The sequence below is a fragment of the Notolepis coatsorum genome (assembly GCF_963971535.1).
Source record: "Notolepis coatsorum genome assembly, contig: SUPER_7_unloc_3, whole genome shotgun sequence".
NCBI lineage: Eukaryota > Metazoa > Chordata > Actinopteri > Aulopiformes > Paralepididae > Notolepis > Notolepis coatsorum.
The window spans coordinates 485076-506294 of record NW_028174878.1 but is presented as its reverse complement, the minus strand read 5'-3'; the positions used below and the strand labels follow the sequence as shown (position 1 = coordinate 506294).

The following is a 21219-nucleotide window of genomic DNA, read 5'->3' as shown; positions in this document are numbered from 1 at the left end:
GTTGGGGGTGACTGGGTCGACATCTGCTACATCACTGGAGACGTAACCGAGGGGCTTTGAGTTCAATACTCCCTCGATCTCCGTGAGGACTGTCATTAGGACTTCCTCCGCCACAGTCTGGGCCCCAAGCACGGCGTACAGGGCTGTCTTTATGGAACGTACTTCTCGTTCCCAGGTTCCACCGAAGTGGGGTGCGTTCGGGGGATTAAACTGGAAGTCAATCTGGGATGGAGCGAGGTGGGTCTTAAGTTCTGGGCCCATAGCTTGGAAGCTCTCTCTCAGCTCTCTTTCTCCGCCTTTGAAGTTTGTCCCGTGATCAGACAACAATGTAGACTGTTTTCCTTTCCGTGATGTGAATCTTCGGAAGGCCATAAGGAATGAGTCTGTGCTCATGGTCGGAAGGAGCTCGATATGTATCGCTCTGGTGGTCATGCATTTGAATACAATACCCCACCGCTTCTCGGTTCCTCTTCCTCTCTTTATATACAACGGGCCAAAACAGTCCATGCCTGTGGAGTGGAATGGCTTGTCGCCGAGTCGGAGGCGACAGGGAGGTATGTCAGCCATCCGTGGTATGCTGGGCTGCGCGCGCCACTTTCGGCAGTCTAGACAGGTTCGCTGGAAGCGTCGCACCGCTTCTCTTCCTTGAAGTATCCAATAGCGACGTCTGATCTCCGCGAAGACTCTCTCTGCTCCTGCGTGGTGCACATCCTCGTCGTATTTCTTTATGATCAGCTCTGTGACCTTGTGTCGGCTGTTCAAGACTATCGGGTACTTAATGTCATCCGGTAGATCGGGGGCTCTCCGCAGGCGACCACCCACTCTGATGAGATTATGGGCGTCACTCTCGGGTGCCAGGTGGAGCAGTCTGCTGTCTGATGGGACGGGCTTTCCTCCCTGTAGACAGTCTAGCTCATCGGGGAACGAGTCTCTCTGGGCTCGTTGTAGTAGAAGAAGTTCTGCTTCTTCGTAGTCAGCTGCTGACATGTCAGTGGTGGACTGAATCTCTGGGTGGTGCCACAGGAATGTCCTCTGCTGCGCACTCTCTAGGGTAATGCAGTCATCTATGTTGGGGTCTGTGGAGGTGACTGTGCTCAGTCCACAGAACATAGGTTTCTTGTTCTCAGCCTCCTCGTTACTTGCTTCCCGTGGGGTGGGCGTAGGCCACTCTGCTTCGGGGAGCTGGAGGAATTCTGGTCCGTCACTGTAGATGTTGCGACGGGTGAGGTCATCCAGGGACATTCCCCGGGTGATGACGTCAGCTGGGTTGTGTTTGGTGTCCACATACCGCCAGCTCGCTGCTTCTGTTAACTCTTGAATCTCGGTGACTCTGACTCCCACGAAGACTTTGTATCTGCATGAATCAGACTTGATCCATGTGAGTACTGTCGTGGAATCTGACCACAAGATTGTTCTGTGCACCGGAATGGTGAGTTCACGTTGGATTAACGTGGCTAGATGCGCTTCTGCTAGGGCTGCGCAGAGCTCTAGACGCGGGATAGATTGTTGCTTACGTGGGGCTATTCTTGAGCGGGCCAGGATGAAAGCAGTGTGTATCTTTCCTTCCTTCTCTTGGGCACGCAAGTAGGCCACAGATCCATAGGCTACTTCGGAGGCGTCGCTGAAGACGTGTAGATCAATCTTGCATGTCTCTGGCCTCACTGTGGATGGGAAGTAGCTGCGGCGTATGTTGACGCCTGGGAGTGAGCGGAGTTCCGTCTCCCACTCTCTCCATGTTGAGGCAAGGTGTGCGGGTATGGGGTCGTCCCAGCCCTGGTCCTTGTCCCATAGTGCTCGTACAATCATCTTTGCCCTGGTGGTGTAAGGTAGAATACATCCCAACGGGTCATATTGTCTGGCGAGTGTTCTGTACACACTCCGTCTGGTGGTCGGTGTCGCCGTCGACCCTCCCTGCTTGGTCAGGGGTTTGTGTCTATAGTGGAGCGAGTCTGTTTTGAAGCGCCAGACTAGTCCTAGTGTCATTTCTTGGGCTTCTCCTGGGATGGTCGCCATCCAGGTCTCGCTGCTGGCAGCCTTGTCCGCGGGGGAGAGGCTGCGCAATACGTGCGGGTCACTGCTGGCCCACTGCCTGAGATCAAAGCCGCCTTTGATCAGGGAGGCGCGTAGCTTGATTAGGAGAGCCTCGGCTTCTTCTTGAGTTGAAACGCTTTGTAAACAGTTGTCCACGTAGAAACTGTTCTTCACACTGTGTCGGACCTCTTCATCTGCTGTTGGGTCCTCTGCGACGTGTTTCTGTAGTGCAAATGTAGCACAGCACGGGCTGCTTGTGGTTCCGAAGGGGAGTACTTCCCACTGGTAGATGGCTGGGTTCTCATCTCCGATCCTCTCTCTCCATAGGAACCGCAGCAGGGGCTTGTCCTCCTCTACTAGTCTCACCTGCAAGAACATCCCTTTGATATCCCCGCTGATAGCCACCTTGTCCTAGCGGAAGCGCAGTAGCACGCCTAGTAGGGAGGGGCCGAGTGTGGGGCCGGGCAAGAGCTCTTTATTCAGATTTTGGGATCCGATCTGGTAGCTGCAGTTAAACACAATGCGATCCTTGCCGTTGTGATGGACCTTGTGATGCGGCACGTACCATGATTCGGTCGTCTGATCGGCCTCTTTAATGTCAATCTTTGTTACGTGTCCCGCTGTGATTAGCTTCTCAATCTCAGCGCGGTACACACGCTCTTGAGCGGGGTCTTTGGCTAGGCGCCGCTCTGTGTTCAATAGATAGCGCTCCGTGGCGTCTTTCTTTGCGTGAAAGGTGGGCATTCCCTCTCGCCTCAGGAGTGGAGTTGCGTATCTCATCGCTCCGCCGACTGTGACTCTCTTTGTCCCTTGCTCGAGTAGGTTGATGGCGTAAATGTCTTCTTTAGAACGAATATCTTTCTTTTCGTTCTTAAAGGGCATTGTCTCTAGTGTCCATAGCCTCTCGACATGCTGCAGGAGAGTGGTGTCTTCTTCTGTCGTTCTGGAGTGGAAGCAGCTAGTGGCTGCTGTTCGGTTGAGAGATTTAGCGAGGGGGCCTTGTAGTGTCCACCCTAGGCGGGTCTCGACTGCTGCAGGACAGCCTCGGGGTCCTGTATGGACCCGGTCAATCGGGACTATGAGTTCTGCATGGTCGGAGCCTATCAGCAGGGTCGGGGTAGCGCCGTCTATGAGCGGGATAGGTAGTTGTCGCAGGTGCACATATTTATCCATCAACTTGGCGATAGGGTAGGTGTACTGCGATAGTCCTATTTCTTGGCTGGTGAAAGCATTTGTAATCTTATACCGTCGCTCTGGCTGCCCGTTTGCTGCGATAGTGAACATTCTCGCCCTTTATCGTCTTTAAATCTCTTCTTATTGTCCGAATCGTCATTTCGTTCTTGCTCCCCCGCAGTCCCAGCTGGGCCGCAGCGGACGCGAGCAGAAGGGTCTTCTCTGACCCGTCATCAAGGACGGCGTAAGTGTCCATGACTTTATCTTGGTAGCTCAATGTCACACGGACTACCTTTAAGAGCACTTGGGCGCCGCTGCTGCTGGCGGGGTCAATGTACATGACACTTGCCTTGGTGCCGCTCGATGGTGCAGGTGGAGGCCGTCTTCTGTTACTGTCGTGTAGTATATCTAGATGGGCTCCGTCGCACCGACTGCACCTTTTCTTTAGGCGGCATTCGGCTGCCATGTGTGGTCGCGCACATCGGTAACAGCGCCTGTTGGACTTTATCCATTGACTCACTTCTTCTGCATTCATCTTTGTGAATAGGTCACATTGTGACAGCCAGTGTTCTTTCTCACAGTAGGGGCACGCTATCTTCCACTTCTCCTTTCTCGAGGGGGTACTGTGGCTCTTACTGCTCGGTACTGACTCTGATTGGTGCATGACAGTCACCGATCTTCTTCCATCATTTATTCTCCTGGGTCCCTCTCTGGAGCTTGGCGTGCTCCGCCCGAACGTATCCAGTCGTAAGCTGCTGACTTCTCTCGCCAGGAAGTCGGCTAGATCAAGGAGGGATGGTTCGGGGCCGTTGGGATCCCGGTAGTCTCTCTGCCGCCTAAAACGCTCTTGTCTTGCGGGTGGCAGCTTCTCCAAAATCCTCTCGACGTTAGAGTTGGCGTATAGCTCATGCATGCCCTTTTCCCGTTGCGCTCCCAGCATCCCTACCAGGGACTGCACCTTGATTGACAGGTCGTCTAATGAGCGATTGTCTGTTGCTGGGGGTAGGCGATCAATATGCCTTATCTCTTGGATTACGTAATCCCATATACGTCCATATCTCTGGTCCAGCGCTGCCAGGGCCGCTGTGTATGGTGTCGTAGAGGTGGCATAGGCTAGCGCTATATTGTGCGCTCGCGGTACTTTCAGGTGCTTCAGTAATATTGCATACTTGTGGCGTTCATCAGTGACATCCACCGTCATTGTCTCTAAGCACATCCGGAGCTCCGTGTACTGTGCTCGACTCTCATAGGCGAAGTCTGGGAACGACGGCGTGGCAATGTATGACGCCGTGGATGGCTGATACATCGGCGAGCGTTGGGGGAGAGACCTCCTAGGCGAGTCCCCTCTTGCGCCTCTCTGTGGGCTGGTACCGACAGGGTACCATGGCCCGCTGGTCCAGGTGCTATTCCTCGGGGCTGGTCGTGCGTCGTGCTCACCCGTGAATAGAGTCGGGGGTCTGTAGCGCAGCGCCGCGGGGGTATAGCCTGGGCTGTACTGGACCTCCTGGTCCGGTGGAGTACTGTGCTGTCGTCGGGCTAGGTTCTCCTCCTCTCCCTCTTCTTCCTCTATCAGGTCTTCCAGATCCTGTAATCGTTTATTTAGCTTCTCCGCAGTGTATGCCGCTCCTTCCTTGTAGCTGGGTCTCGCTTGGACCGGTCTGGGAAGGGGGTCTGCGGGGGGTATAGGCTCGGTCTGTTGGTCAAGTTCAGGGTCGCTTGCTCGGTTAGGAGACGCTGCCCTTGACTGTTGTCTCGACGAGTTCCTTGAACCCCTGGCGGAGGGAGAGGGTGTTGCCTTGCGGATCAGCTGCTCCATTAGCTGCGCTTGTAGCTTGTCGCGCTCGACTTCGCGCTTGGTGAGATCTGCTTCTCTTTGGGCACCGGCAGCGGCGCGCTGGGCGTCGGCCCGGTCTCTTGCCATATTCTCTTCCGTCTGAAGGCGTCTCATCTCCAGGCGTGTGCGCTCTTCTTCGCTCCGTTGCTGCGCTTGGAGGCGTTCTCTTTCAATAGTAAAATGTTCGCGCTCGCTAAGCGTCTGTGCTTGGAGTCGATCGCGTTCGGTAGAGGCTGTCAGGCTGACGAGGAACGCCTGTTGTAGCATCCTCTCCGCTTCGCTGGGGGAAGGCGGTTGTGGAGGTGAGCCGCTCCTGGGTGAGCCGCTCCTGGGTGTACTCGTTGGGGAGTCCTGGAGCTCTATTTCCTCGGCGCTCTCCTCCTCTTCTTCCGTGCAGAGTTCTCTCTCTGTAGGGTTGTCTTCCTCCCGGGGCTGGTCGGGGACTACTTCTTCGGTAGTGGCGGGGGGTAAAGGCATGTCGGCTCCCTCCTGGTCCCCACCGTGAGCTTGGTCAGTTACATTAGAACCTACTAGGGCCTCTGTGGTCGGGGAAACCTGGTCGTTAAGGTCAGACATAATTTTACTTTCTACTTTTACCGCGTTTACCGTTTGTCGAAGGCTAGGTAGTTGACTGACAGCGTAATCCTCTAAGTACTGAGGTGTCTGTCGTCTGCGCCGCGGGCGTTCTAGGTTAGGAGGACCGTTTCGTGGAGTGTTCATCATAGGCCATTTCAATATTAATAACACTATATTAATATTACACTAGTTACCATCCGGCTCGAAGGACCAATTGTAACTGAGGGGTACAATTCCCTGACTGTATTGTTAAGTATGGTAATATTAAACCACTACCTCTTGTACTTTAACTTCTGGCCATCCAGTACATGATATAAATATGATGAACACTTTCCCACCTAATGAAACGAAGTCCACACAAATGTACAAATCGAATATTTAATATAGCAAAAGGTATATACAACGTTCACTTGTTTACACTTATGATTTGAAATGCACTTGTATGGCAAATGAGTATTCGTAGGTAAATCAACATTGAATGTCCAATCTCTGGTTACGCAGGGAGTAAGTATACAACCTGGTTCTTTAGGAAACTATAGCGATGGTACTTAAATGATTATAGCTGGATACACTAAGGGGGGGGGGGGGTCCCGCTGGTTGTAAGACAGTAGGAGGGGGGGGTTAGAGAAGCCGCTGGCGGTATCCCATCTGGCCGACGATTTCTTGGGAGAATTCAAAGTCTTGAACACGGTGCCCACAGAACCTCGGTCCGCAGACGAATACAGCCGGACCCTCTGGTGGACGGTAGCTGCCGGTCCACAACGGAGAGACGTGAGGCGACCTCACTGGTGTAGAGCGCCGTCTCACCTGGAGTCCTCTCCGGGGGGTAGTTCCAACACTCCGCAGTGTTGGCCGTTATCCATGGAATAATCAAAGCACCCAAAGCATAATCCAAGCCGTGGAAGGCTCGCCGTCGTCCGGGTAGAGTAATCCAATATACAGGTCCAGTCGCCCTGGCCCGGAGCTCCTCGGATGCAAGCACCACTAGTGGTCTGCCCAGCCTGGTTAAGACTCCAGATAACGTCAGGAACGATGGGGGTACTGATAACTTTATAACTCTTTCCAATTATTATCTTTTATTTGCTTTTAACATTTCATTTACATACAGTTGTAAAATGCAAGTTATAAATATGTAAATTACATTTCCTAACTAAACAATTACTAACCCTTCCCCGACCCTTCCTAGTACAAAAAAAAAGAAAAAGAAAAAACTATCGAATGCATGATTTACTTTAAGACCATGATTGTCTGTGCTACTACCTGAATAAAATAATAGACAACAAAAAGAAAGAAGAAAAAACAGGCAGACAAATATAGAATATAAAAAGACAATATCCACAATCTCTATGCTTCAATTAGCTCTCTCCAGTTCTATACCCATATTTGGTATGTAATCCATTGCCCGACCCCAGATCTTCTGAAAGTGTATTATTTTTCCTTTCACATTATACATGATTTTTTCAGGTGTGCAATAGGATAGGAGTTCTGCCCACCATTGTTTAGTCGGGGGAGGGGGTTCAGATTTCCAATGACAAAGAATACATTTTTTTGCAGCAGACATTCCTAACAGGATAAATTTCTTTTCAAAGTTGTCAAAGTTACTCAGCATAGAGATATCACCCAAAATAGCTATTCGTGCGTCAGGAGTCATCGTCTTTCCAATAATTTTTGAAAGTTGTTCAAATATAAATTTCCAGTAATAATTTAACTTCCGGCAATTCCAGAACGTGTGGATTAGGTCCCCTTTAGCATGTTGACATCGAAGACAATTGGGTGATGTCTCGTGGCTAAATTGATATAATCTGTGAGGTGTATAATAAATTCTGTGTAGTATATTAAATTGTGTTAACCTATGGTTGGTATTTGTTAAAGTTGTTTGGGAGTTCTGGAGCAATGACTGCCATTCTTTCATGGTATATTTGTGTTTAATATCTTTTTCCCATTTATCTTTTTGTTGTAGCATCCTATCATCTTTCTGTTCAGTGTTCATCAGTGTGTAGATTTTAGATATCAGGCCCTTTGATGTTTTTGTAGTGTTAAACAGTTTCTCTATTGGTGTTTCAGACATATGGGGATAGCTATAACTGTTATTTTTTACCCAGTTCCGTATCTGTAGGTATTTAAAAAAAATGGATGAAGGTAAATTATATTTCGCTCTCAGGGAATTAAAATCAGAAAAGATGCTTTGGTTATACAAGTCTCTTATTTCGCTGATTCCCTTGGTTCTCCAATTTTCAGATATTCCATCACTAATAATTTTGGGGACACAAGGGTTGTTCCACAGGGGCATGCTCATTAACAAGGTATTTTGATTTCCCATTAGTTTAATAGTTTCTTTCCAACATGCAAATGTATGATGTATAATCTGGTTTTTAGTGATGGAGTTAAGGGTTTTTTGCGTGTCTATATAGGGGATTACCTGTAGTGGAGTAGGATGGATTATGTTCTCTTCCAGTTTAACCCATGCTGGTGTGGGCAGCCTCTCACTGTTGAGCCAACACCAAATAACACGTGATTGACAGGCTAGGTAGTACAGTCTGAAGTTGGGGAGGTTTAAGCCCCCTTTATTCAGGGGAGCCTGTAGTGCTTTTAATCTGATCCTAGCCCGTTTCTGGGACCACAAAAACATTGAAATGATTTTATTCAGTGATGTAAACAAGCTTGGTGGACAGCTGAGTGGAATTGACTGGAACAAATAAATTAATTTAGGCAGAACATTCATCTTGACCACATTAACACGTCCAATTAAAGAAATTGGTAGATCTTTCCATTTGTATAGGTCTGTTTTGATTTTTTCCATAATAGGTAGATAGTTATTTTGGTATGTTTGGTTCAGGTCGTTAGATATTTGGATTCCCAGGTATTTGAAGCTTTTTGGTGCCCATTTAAAATGGGAAATCATTGGGTGGGTATTCTGGGTGGTAACACTATTTAGTGGCATTATTTCACTCTTGTCATAATTTATCGTGTAACCAGATATGGCACTGTATGCCTCTAGTATGCTGAGTAATTGCGGCAAGGATATATCTGGTTGGGTAATATAAATTAGTAAATCATCACAATATAGTGAGAGTTTGGATTCGTTTGCTCCAGTCTTTATGCCACATATATTGTTGTTGTTCCGTATTGCCACCGCCAACGGTTCAATGGCTGCGGCGAACAGATATACGGAGAGTGGGCAGCCCTGTCGTACTCCACGTCCCAATTGGAAGGGTTTGGAAAGTATACCATTTGTCAACACTTGTGCCTTCGGAGAGCAATAAAGCATCTTAATATAATTAATGAAAACATCACCAAAATTCATCTGTTTCAGAGTATAAAAAAGATATTCAAATTCTATTGTATCAAAAGCTTTTCGAGCATCCATCGAGATTACAAGTCTTGAGTCATTCGTTTGTTTAGAGAGCTCAATGATATGAAAAAGTTTTCTGATATTGTCAGATCCCTGTCGCTGCTGAATAAAACCCGTCTGATCCTCGTGGATTAAGAGAGACATCACAGGGTCCATTCTTAGTGCGAGTGCTTTAGAAAATATTTTATAATCCACATTTAACATTGACAGGGGCCTATAGGAGTCACAAAGTTGTTTATCCTTAGAGGGCTTAGGAAGTACATTGATTGTTGCTAATTCTAGACTTGGTGGTAATTTACCATTATTGAGACTGTCTTTGAGCATGTCCATATAAGGGCGGATTAATTTATTTATGAACAGTTTGTAAAATTCAGCAGGTAGGCCGTCGGGACCGGGTGCTTTGCCCGTTTGCAATGAGTTAATAGCTTTGGTGATTTCTTCCTTTGATATTTCTGTTTCAAGAGTAGTTCTCACTTCTACAGGAAGCTTAGTAATCTGTAAGTTTCCCAAGAATTCCTCACATTTTGTAGCAGTTGAGTCTTGGTTTTCAGACGTATATAGATTGTGGTAGAACATTTCAAAACGCTGGTTTATCTCTTCAGGTTTATGTAATACATCACCATCCTTAGATTTGATTGAGTCTATTGTTTTTGCCATCTCTTCTTTTCTTATTTGCCAGCTGAGTAGCTTGCCGGTTTTGTCCCCCTTTTCATAGTAGTGGTATTTAGTTCTGGCCATGTCTGCTTCTACTTGGCTAGTAGTTAAGTTGCTATATTCAAGCCGCTTTTTTACTAGTATGTGCAGAGTTTCTGCTCTATTGGATTCTGCGTGTTTTTTCTCTAGTTCATGAATTTCTTTGTCTAGTGTGTTTAGATACAGTCTACTTTTTCTTTGTTTAGAAGCTCCAAAAGACGTTATCTGACCTCTTAGGTAAGCTTTCAGTGTCTCCCAGATTATGCTTGGGGAGGCAGAGTTTACATTAATTATTAAAAAGTCATCTATTTGATTTTCTAGGAAGTTAACAAAATCTGGGTCGTTAAGGAGATATGGCTTGAATCTCCAACGCTTAGTTTTAGGTTTGTCCAAATATTGTTTCACCTTCAATTTCAAAGGACAGTGATCCGATATTGTAGAGGCTAGATATTTACATTCAATTACATTGTGAAGTAGTGATTTAGTTGTTAAAAACAAGTCTAATCTGGAATAAGTGTCATGTACCGCAGAATGAAATGAGTATTCCCTCTCCAGTGGGTTAAGTATTCTCCAAACATCGACCAAACCCATTTCAGACATACCATCCCTTACTACTTTGGCTGCGGCACTTAGTGGCTGGGGGATGCTATTAGATCTATCTGATGTGCTCAGTGTTAAATTATAGTCACCTCCAAGGATACATGTGCCATAGTTTTGTGCAGAGGATAATAGAATATTCCTAAAAAAGGGTGCATCGTCTTTGTTGGGGCCATATAGATTAATAAGTGTAAAAGGTTCGTGATTTATGTCACATTTGAGGATTATCCATCTACCTGCAGTGTCTTTTTCTTGAGAACGTATTTTTAGGTTTAACTGTTTGTGACATAGTATGGCCACTCCTCTTGATCTGGAATTAAATGAGGAATAGAATACTGACCCAACCCAATCTCTTTGCAACTTCACATGCTCTGCATCAGTTAAGTGGCTTTCCTGAATAAATGCAATGCCGCAATCTTGATTCTTTAAATAGTTGAGAATCTTTTTCCTTTTAATGGGATTATTGATGCCCTTAACATTGAAGGACATAAATGTCAGAGTGCTAGTCATCTAGGATCATTTTCAATATCGACTTTAATAAGGGTTTAATTGTGGTTTTGTTATAGAGATTGCAGCATTCCATTTGGACATGGGCGCGTGCGTGTGTTTTTGCACACACACACATGTTCACAGTGCATATGCCTACCATTAGTCACTCCAGTTATATCATACAATCTATCATGGTTCACAAGATCACATGCATTGAGTTCGTGAAGATAATATGTATTTGTACTAGGTCCCCCCCCCACCCTTTTTCCCCCCCATACCCTCCCCAAACAGAAAGTAAACCATAACATAGGCTCACTAGTCCTATATTACCCTACTTGGCTCCCTGTTAACTCCCCCTTTAAATTGCCAGGTGGCACACCACTATTTGAACCAGGCTGTGAAGCGTTACTCCTTATAACAAAAAGAAAAAAGGAACAAAATTAAACTAAAAAAACAAACAATACAGGCAAGCAATTGATTCAGTAATAAGGCAGAGAAATAAATAAATTAATGAATAAGAGAAATGAATAATGAATAAGAGGGGAAAGATAATAGGCTACCAATTTACTTGTCAGTTTCTTTTTTTTTTTTGGTTCTTTTTTTTATTATTATAATTTTTTTTTTAATTTTTTTGTAAGCCTACATGGTCTAACTATCCTTTCCCCTTGCAAAGGCTACGAAAAGAAATAAAAATGCAAAGTTCTACAACTATAGTTGCCTACCAACACCCTAAAAAGTAAAACAATCAACCCAATCTATGTCAAATGTATATACACTCTTCTTCTGGATTTTTTTTAGTATCACAAACTGTACTGTACTTGAAAATCTGGCATGTCATAAATGTATAGATGCAGCAGTACTGTCCATCCGCATGTCACGCGTGTCACATGATGAATTAAAATTGGGGGACCCTGATGGAAACAAGACGAAAGTCCTTCTCTGGTCTGCATCCTCCCAACAACTGTATGTACTGAGCTGTACTGCACTGTACCCATTAATTTTATGCAATCCGCCAACAAACTTGTCCATCAATTCAATCAATCAAACCAAAGAAAGAAAAAATATATGAATTGGATGTAATAAAAAATAGAGAAAATGGAAATATATATATAAACACCACAAAATCAAAAAAAAACTAGAAATTATACACTGATGATTCAGTTTTGATACTTGTCCTTTAATTAACCACGTTCAGGGTTGTTTCTGGTTTTTCTAATAGCTCATAAGAGTCATTTGGTAGTGTGTGTGTCTTAGTTTTGGCTACTTATCTCGTCTCACGGTGTTTGTCTTGGATCCTCAGTTGCCCCCCCCAGTCATTTCATCCTGGCGACGGGCTTGATCTGCCCGCTTTCAGCCTCGATCAAGTTCACGGATGAAATCTTGTGCGGCTTCTGGGGAATGAAAGTCACGGGAGGTCCCGCCGTGTTCGACTCTTAATATTGCTGGGTGTCTCATTGAGTAAGACAGGCTTTTAGATCTGAATATGCGTTTCACGTCGTCAAACAGCTTGCGTTTCTTCATCACCTCCTGGCTGAAGTGACTGTAAAAGTAGATCCTGCTTCTGGAGGTTTCCTCGGTCCCGCCGTAGTACAGTTCCACCTTCTCCCTCGCCAGGCGCATGATAGCGTCCTTTTGTTGTGCTCGCAGTAGTTTCAGGAGTATTGGTCTAGGCTTGCTGGGGTTTGGTTGTTTTAATTTCAAGCGATACGCGCTGTCGATCAGCACGGGTCCGCCGAGTTTATCTTCGCCAAATAGCCATAGTAAAAAAGCAGCTAGGAAGCCGGCGAGGTCCTGTTTCTCCACTGACTCTGGAAGCCCCTCCAAACGAACGACTGCGCGCAATGAGCTGTCTTCATACTGTTGGACTTTTAGTTTTACAGTGGTCATCTCTTTTTCTAGTTTAGTGATTGTTTCGTGAGCCGTCTGGATGTTATCCTCGTTGCGGCTGACTCGTTGCTGCACTACTTCCACTTGTTCGTTAAGCGTTGTCATCGAGCTTCTGATTGTTTCCAAACTAGTTTGAATATCAGTTGTCTTTTGGAGCAGCTCAGTTCTGCTTTGCTGGATGGCATTCCACAATGTTTGTAGGGTGATTTCACCGTCCATGTTGTGCTGTAGGCTGTAGTAGACCAGTGTTTGTAGCGCCGTTTGTTACGGCGGGGTCTGCTGCTTCTCAGAAGGTTCCTTGCTTCTTGTTTGTCAGTTCCAAAGTGTACAAAGGAGTAGGGTCGTTTAGTTTAAAATGAAGTAATCATTTCGGTTGGTATAGCGCTTATAATTTAGTTTTTAAGATAAAGGTGGTGAGCCCTGTGCATCTGCCTCACTCCTGCACGGCCATCTTGTTACCCTGCTCTGGGATACTTTCTTTTAACTGTAATTATTGCCTCTTTAACTTTATAACTCTAACCGAACGATGCACCATACATAAATAGACTATTATTAGCTTAATAGAATACGTCCAACTCGACGGTATAGTGCCAAACTATGACAATTCAACTATTAATCCACACGATATCTCAATGCCTATTCTGAGGCCAAGTAGGCCTTACTGCACCACACGTGCGTCGTGGGTGAGGCTTCGCGTCTGTTACTCTGTTGGAGGGTAAAGAACTGGACTAAAAGAAAGTTCTACTTTACTTGCGCCATATATATATGCGCTGTGAACAAATAGTACCATTCGTATTTCGCCAGACGTATTCCTACGCGGAACCGGGGCTTGCCACGACATGTTGGGCGGCACGATTGAACTTGAACCTAGGGGTATGGCTGCTGGCGCCAGGTTCTCGTCCAATGGTAGAATGAAACTATTATGGGCTGTTTAGTAGACTAAAGGGATATTCAGTGCATATTGTACAAGGAATATACAGGGGATATCAAACGATATACAAATACTATTTAAATATATATATATAAATAAACATATATATTCGGTTTAATCTGATCCTTCACAACAGAGGGGGTCCGTATTGGTTTGAGTAGACAGATTGGTAGAATCTCAGTGTGACTAAGAGCAGGACGTGCTTCTGTTCCAGCGCTGAGGTGTGATGTGTGAGAGATAATAGAGACAATAGAGACCGGGATGGAGAACTGGGGGATATATTGTCTTCTCAGAGACACAGTCAAGCTGTCAGACCTTATGTTACCGCGGCACGCGCAGCGGGGTGTGTGTGTGTGTGTGTGTGTGTGTGTGAATGAGAGAGAGAGACGGTCACAATGTCCGTCTGAATCAAGAAGATTACGGAGAGATAGAGCTTCAGCAAATGTACTCTGCTTACACTGTGTCTGTCTGTCTGTCTGTCTGTCTGCCTGTCTGTCTGTCTGTCTGTCTGTCTGTCTGTCTGTCTGTCTGTCTGTGTGTGGGTCTGTGTGTGTTTCTGTCTGTCTGTCTGTCTGTGTGTGTGTGTGTGCGTGCGAGTGTATGGCTGCCTACGCACTTGTCAACCGAAAAAAATAAATTTGACAGAAATTAAAATCCCCCCTCTGAAGTGAGAGGATAGCTGATGGAGCATTGTGGGAGGGAGCGGTGATAAAACTGCATTTGAAATTGGGTTGGTGAATAAAAAAATTGGGTTGGGGAGTAGACGTTTTAAAAGTTTTTTTTGGTGGCTGAAGGGAGAGTTTGGTCTGTGTGTGTGTCTGTGTGCGCGCGCGCGCGCGCGTGTGTGTGTGTGCACCCTTCACAATGTCTGTCTAAAGTTATTACGGCTGGAGGTTTCAACTGAAATCTAATTGGGGAAAAGAGAGCTCACGTAGTGAGAATGAATACTGTTTGATGTCTGTCTCCAACACTCAAAATATAACGCAGATTCCGTAGAAACCAAAATCGTAATTTGAAATTACTAATGGATGCTACTGACGGTTCAGAATATGTCTGTAGTAACATTCCTATTGTATTTGTACCTTGATTTGATTTTCATCCCTTTCCTTTTCCCCTTGCTGTCCAAGAGCTCTTTTGTACTCTTCTGCTCGGCTGTGTCCATGTACCAATCTGCTCTGGAGCATCAAAGCCCCAATATGTACATTCGTTTTGGCTTAAATTATTTAGTCCAGGCCTTTATTTGCTACAGCCATTGAACACAAAAGGCCTATAATTGGGACAGGAGTCTATACGGGCCTTTATAATTCCTTTCACACAAAACTCTTGCTCTAAATACTATCAAATAGTTTATTTGAACCAGTATATGAATATTACCTGTATAAAATGTAGGCGTATATGCATAATGTGTTGCGCGGGAGTATGGTTGATGATGGGTTTGTTTTGTGAGAGAGAGAGAGAGAGAGAGAGAGAGAGAGAGAGAGAGAGAGAGAGAGAGAGAGAGAGAGAGAGAGAGAGAGAGAGAGAGAGAGAGAGAGAATACATAAGTGGCCCATTACTCATCAAGCTCGATCAGCCAGAGAGAGAGTTTCCTGAGTTTTGCTCATCACTGGCTAATGATGGGAAAAAAACGGTACTGTGGTAATCCCATAAACAATTAAAGGTGCTATACATAACATTCAGCCACTAGATGTCACACTAGAGCACCAGCATGTCATTTTATCCAATCGGGTGCATTCCATGCGGGGAAATAGGAAGTAGGGGGGGATACATGTAACAACAACATTCATTTTGGACCCACCCATTTGTATTTACACAAAACAACCTTTGCATTTAGATTCCAACAGGGCAAAATCCATAATCAAGTCCTTCATGTTGTTATTTATAGCTAACTTTCCCCTGTCCTCCTCTTCCTCCCCACGCCCCCCCCTTCCTCTAGAATAGTAGAACTCTTTCCTGTCAAGGATATAATGTATTCTCTCTCTGTTTCTCTCTCTCTGTCTCTGTCTCTGTCTCTGTCCGAAAAGAGGACGGAGAGGAAATAAATCTATTCTCTTTGCATTCAAGTCCTGTTCGCTCTTCCTCCCACGTCCACGCCCCTCCCCCCTTCCTCTAGAATAGTAGAACTCTTTCCTGTCAAGGAAATAATGTATTCTCTCTCTCTCTCTCTCTCTCTCTCTCTCTCTCTCTCTCTCTCTCTCTCTCTCTCTCTCTCTCTCTCTCTCTCTCTCTCTCTCTGTGTCCTCCCCTCTCTCTCTCTCTTCTTACTGAACCTCTCCTGTTCTCACCTCTCTCTTTCTTGACTCACTAGACTTTATCTCGATAGAATTCATCACATTTGACTATTGCTTTCGTACTTTTGTGTGTCTATGTATCATGTGTATCAGTGTGTGTATGTATGTGTATCTCTATCAGTTTCAAGTTTGTTTATTATTTGTCGGAAACAAAATACAGAATACTTTATAATGAAATGCTTGTTTCTGTATGAGCCCCTGGGAGTGTGCTACATACAGTAAAGAGAGATGTAAGTAAAACATACAGAGTAAATGAGTAACAGTGAAGTAGAATACAGAGGTACAAAACTTGGGGTATAGGGTGCAAATGAGGTATGAATGTGGTGCCATTCTCTTTAATAATAGATACATATAAAGTGTCTAAACTCTAAAGTGAGTGGTAAGGTGAGTGTTTGTTAAAGTGAGTGTGTACATGTGGATGTGTGTGCAGTGTGTGTAGATGATGGGTTGTTGCATAGTGTCATTGAGCATCCTGATGGCCTGGGGATAGAAGCTCCTTCTGAGTCTCTCTGTACAGGCCATGAGGCTCCGGTAGCGCTTGCCTGACCGCAGCAGTTGTTTGGGTGACTAGAGTCTTTGATTATTCTCTTAGCCTTGGCCCTGCAACGCTTGTTATAAACGTCTTGGAGAGTGGGAAGCCCACCTCCAATTGTCAATACAATCGGTGTGTATTTATGTGTGTGTGTGTGTATCTATTTATGTGTATCTCTGTGTGTGTGTGCATGCGCTGACTGTCCCATGCTGCTGTGTGTCTCCATAGGAAGCCAGAGGATCTGTCCAGAGAAGTGATTCTCATCCAGCAGAGGGAGATCGCTCTCAAAGAGCAGAACTACACACTCACCAGCCGGTAACGCATACACACACACACACACACACACGCACACGCACACGCACACACCCTCCCTCACAGTAGCTATACTAAGGTGAATGCTTACCAACTGTTTCACCTGTTTTATTGCAACACTACTATCACCGACATCTAAGAAGGGAGATCCCCCCCCTTGAACGGCCCTTCTAAGGTTTCTCTCCTCCACATTGCCTGTGGTGCATTTTTTCCTATTGCTAGGTTTTAGTGAGTTTTTCCTCACCTTCGCGTGGGGTATGTCTGGGAGTGTTGCATTCATTTATTTAAAATGTTTTGGACTTCATGGTGTTTTTGTTTTGTTCTTGATTTATTGTGATGTTTCTTCTTGACTTGTTTAAAGAAGGCGTGTCCGGCCCATGGGGACATTAACGTGTGTTGTCGGGCCTTACAAATACATTTGATTTGATTTGATACACATACATACATACACACACACACACACACACACACACACACACACACACACACACACACACACACACACACCTATTGGGCTGTACGTGTTTTGTAGGGCTGGAGCGATTCATTGAGTTTGGCTTCCCGCGATCATGAAAACAAGTAAATCAAGTTAAAACTATATTATTGTGCCTGGCTGCTCTCATTTTATCTTGTGTTGTAAATGCAGCACACCCCCCCCCCCCCCCCCCCCCCCCCGCCCGAGCACAAACAGTAGGTTCAACTTCAACGTAGCCTATGAAGAGACTAAAACCACCGACGCGTTCTTAAAGTATGGTCCATTCTAGGGTAGTGCTGATGACTAAAATTCTGTTGATATCACTCCGGATTACTTCAGTTAATAATTAACCCCTTTTTATAAACATGTTCTGACAACCTACATTTTCATCCAAAGCTGTAGTAACAAGTCAAGCAGGAAGGGTACAACTCTGGTAGCTAAGAGTCAGTAACATTGTTCGTCATTGTTGAACTTGAGTGCTACGGTCTTGAGTGCATATTAGCATAGTAGGTAGCAATATAGGAATGAAAGATTCCTTAGTACTGTAGGAGTGAAAAGAGTGAAAGACGGTACAATGTTAGTATCTTCTAGGGCTGTCCCCGACTAAGGATTTGGATTGTCGACTAGGATTGGCCAAAATTTGCCGTTAGTCGACTATTGGTCGACTTTAAAAAAAATTATAATAATACAAATAAAGTATAATATTTAATTTTTATTTTTTTTATATGTTTTATCATTCCATTTGGGCTGTGGGGGGTGCTTAATGTCTGAAGGAGTCGACTGAAGGCTTCTTGTCCTCTGCAAAAGCATGCAATTGGTCCACTGATGGATACATCTTGATATTTGTCTAGTCTAGTGTGTGATTAGACGGGTGAAATCCTCTTTCAGTGCCTCTGTGCCTGTTTTCGTAGGCAGTTAGCCTCTGGTATGCGTGCCATTAGCGTTAGCCACGCTTCTAGGCCTCTTTTCTTTTGGAAAGAATGATACAAATTTAAAAAAATAATAATACATTTTTTTTCTTTTTTTTTCTTATATTCGACTAAGAGGTTGGCCAGTCGACTACAGCTCCTTTCGACCGATTAGTCGACTAATCGATTAATAGGGGTCAGTCCTAGTATTTTCTATTGCATTTTTATTTAAATTTCTCATTTCAGATATTGGTTGAAGAAGTGTGTTTTTAGTCGACGATGGAAAACACATAAACATATTTTAAACATTGATATTATCAAACAATAATAAAAAAGACACGTACAATGCTCATGACAGCACTTGCTCCTGATTACTTCTTAACAGTGAATAATTACCCCCATTGTATTTTGCCTACTCTACTTTAAATTTCCATATTGAGCAAGAAAGAAGACACAGTTTTCATTTCAAATCACAAAATCATGGATACATTGCAGCAAGGTTGTTCTCTCGCATGTCGGGGGCAAACGGAGTCCAGGCAGCAGCTATTATATCCACTTCAATATGAACGGAAGACGACACGGCTGTGCTGCATCAGTAAAGTCTGTTGACTCATCGGACTGAAGAGGAGAAATGCACACAGGTTTCAATGTCCTTTTTCCTCTAACATCCCTGTGTCGCTGTTGGGACGACGGAAGGCTGTGGACGGCCTGCTTTTAAAATCGCAGAACGACTCGTCGGCGGCTGAGAGAAGTGCCTCCTTGAATATCTCATCATCCTGAAAGGGTTTCTTGTGAATGAATGAATGAATTATTTATTTCGACTGTATACAAATAAATAAACATTTTTATTTTTATTTTATTTTTAACAAAATAAACTAACGAAAAGGATAGGTTAGAAGCTGAAGGCTTATAGAGCAACCTACCCCTAATTCAAAAACAAATTCAAAAAAGTTAAAGTTTGCAAGATAAAACAAACTAAAAATCAACAAAAAACTTTCCCGAAAAGAACATAAGCCAACATAGGACAATCAAAAGTTTATCTGCAATACCCGAGTTTCATGGTAGAGAAAAACAGATTCTATGTACGTAAAATTTGACTATAAGATCCTAGAACCCTGTTTTTAAACATATTTTTAAACTTAAAAATACTCCTGCTGTTTTTTATTTCATCCGGTAGATTGTTCCAGAGTTTCACTCCTTTAACTGACACAGACATACTTTTAAGTGTGGTTCGAGCTCTCGGCTGTTTCAAATTGAGTGCTCTTCTTAAATTATACCTCACCTCTCGTTCTTTAAACAAAATTTGTAAGTTACTTGGCAGTTGATAACTTCTAGCTTTAAAAACTATCTCTGCTGTTTTAAGGTCAACTAAGTCAAGGAACTTTAATGCCCTTAGTTCAAAAAACAGTGTGTTTGTAGGATGGAGATAACTAACATTGTTCACAACTAGGGATGCTCGATATTGGCTTTTTTACCGATACTGATATTCCGATATTGTCCAACTCTTAATTTCCGATACCGATATCAACCGATACCGATATATGCAGGGTTTCCCCGTCCAAAAAACTGAATAATTTCAGGTAACTAATAATTTCACTGGATATATATATAACAAATATTGTTATTGTTTTTTTTTCTTTTTTTAACCGATACCGATATTTTCCGATATCACATTTTACTGCCGATATCGGCTGATAATATCGGTCGGCCGATAATATCGGACATCCCTATTCACAACCCTTATTGCCATTTTATGTAAGATAATAATAGGATTCAGATTAGTTTTGTATGTTTCCCCAAGTTTCTATACAGTAAGTTAGATATGGTAATAAAAGAGTACACTAAATTGTGTATAATGATCTCAAGTTTAATATGTGTCTGGTTTTTCTTAAGATACCTAAACTTGTGTTTGGCTGAAGGACGTAGCTGATAGGAGGATGAAGAACGTGGCTGATAGGAGGATGAAGAACGTGGCTGATAGGAGGATGAAGAGCGTGGCTGATAGGAGGATGAAGAACGTGGCTGATAGGAGGATGAAGAACGTGGCTGATAGGAGGATGAAGAACGTGGCTGATAGGAGGATGAAGAGCGTGGCTGATAGGAGGATGAAGAACGTGGCTGATAGGAGGATGAAGAACGTGGCTGATAGGAGGATGAAGAACGTGGCTGATAGGAGGATGAAGAATGTAGCTGATAGGAGGATGAAGAACGTGGCTGATAGGAGGATGAAGAATGTAGCTGATAGGAGGATGAAGAACGTGGCTGATAGGAGGATGAAGAACGTGGCTGATAGGAGGATGAAGAACGTGGCTGATAGGAGGATGAATAATGTAGCTGATAGGAGGATGAAGAACGTGGCTGATAGGAGGATGAAGAACGTAGCTGATAGGCTGAAGAACGTGGCTGATAGGAGGATGAAGAACATTACCAAGTGAGAGTCATCCGGGTGCGTTTCCAGGTGCCTGATGAAGTTTGATTTGATTTTTATTTGTCTCGAACATAGAAACATAAAACAAGTTTTAAAAAACAAAAAGATAAATAGTCAAAGACTATTTCCATACAGTGTTCGAGAAGGAACACGTGGAAGTGAAAAAAATGTATCAAGCCCTGCCCCTTCCTTACAATATTTTACATTATAATTTAATAAAAATGAAAATAATATAACAAATAATGAAACATTTAATAAAAGTACAGTTTTTTTTATATATCCAAATATCCAAATGAGAAAAAATATGTATTAGGCAGTCACATTACTGCTCAAGCTCCTCTCTCGTATGTGTCCATAAGTGCTTGTTTATAGCTACCTTTAAATTGATTGATATTTTTGCTTAATTTTATACTCCCATCCACACCATTCCAGAGTGATACCCCACACAAACTGCAATGCACATACTTTTAAGAGTTATACGTTTGAAGTGGTCGATCCAACATCCTTTCTTTGTTGATCCTTTCTGAATGCAACACTGACTGTCTGGGATGTTACTGTGTAGCCACTAGCCAGAGGTTAGGACACACGGCACAGCAGCTGCACGTGTGCTCAATGCACAGGGTTTCAGCACCGCTCTCTCGCTGGACAGCTCCCTCCGACCGTGACGGTGTTGCTGCTGCTGCTGCTGCTGCAGCACAGAGTCCTCCGTG

The 21219-nt window shown here is 44.2% G+C and overlaps 1 protein-coding gene across 1 annotated transcript in view; it reads left to right on the top strand.

The window, feature by feature from the left end:
* The window catches only part of mad1l1 (mitotic arrest deficient 1 like 1), a gene marked incomplete at its 3' end in the record, with an annotated part of 226511 nt that overhangs the window by 43090 nt on the left and 162202 nt on the right, over window positions 1-21219 (top strand). The window contains exon 10 of the mRNA XM_084338322.1: window positions 16615-16701. Coding sequence (XP_084194448.1) covers window positions 16615-16701 — 87 coding nt within the window. The remainder of the gene's footprint in view (window positions 1-16614; window positions 16702-21219) is intronic.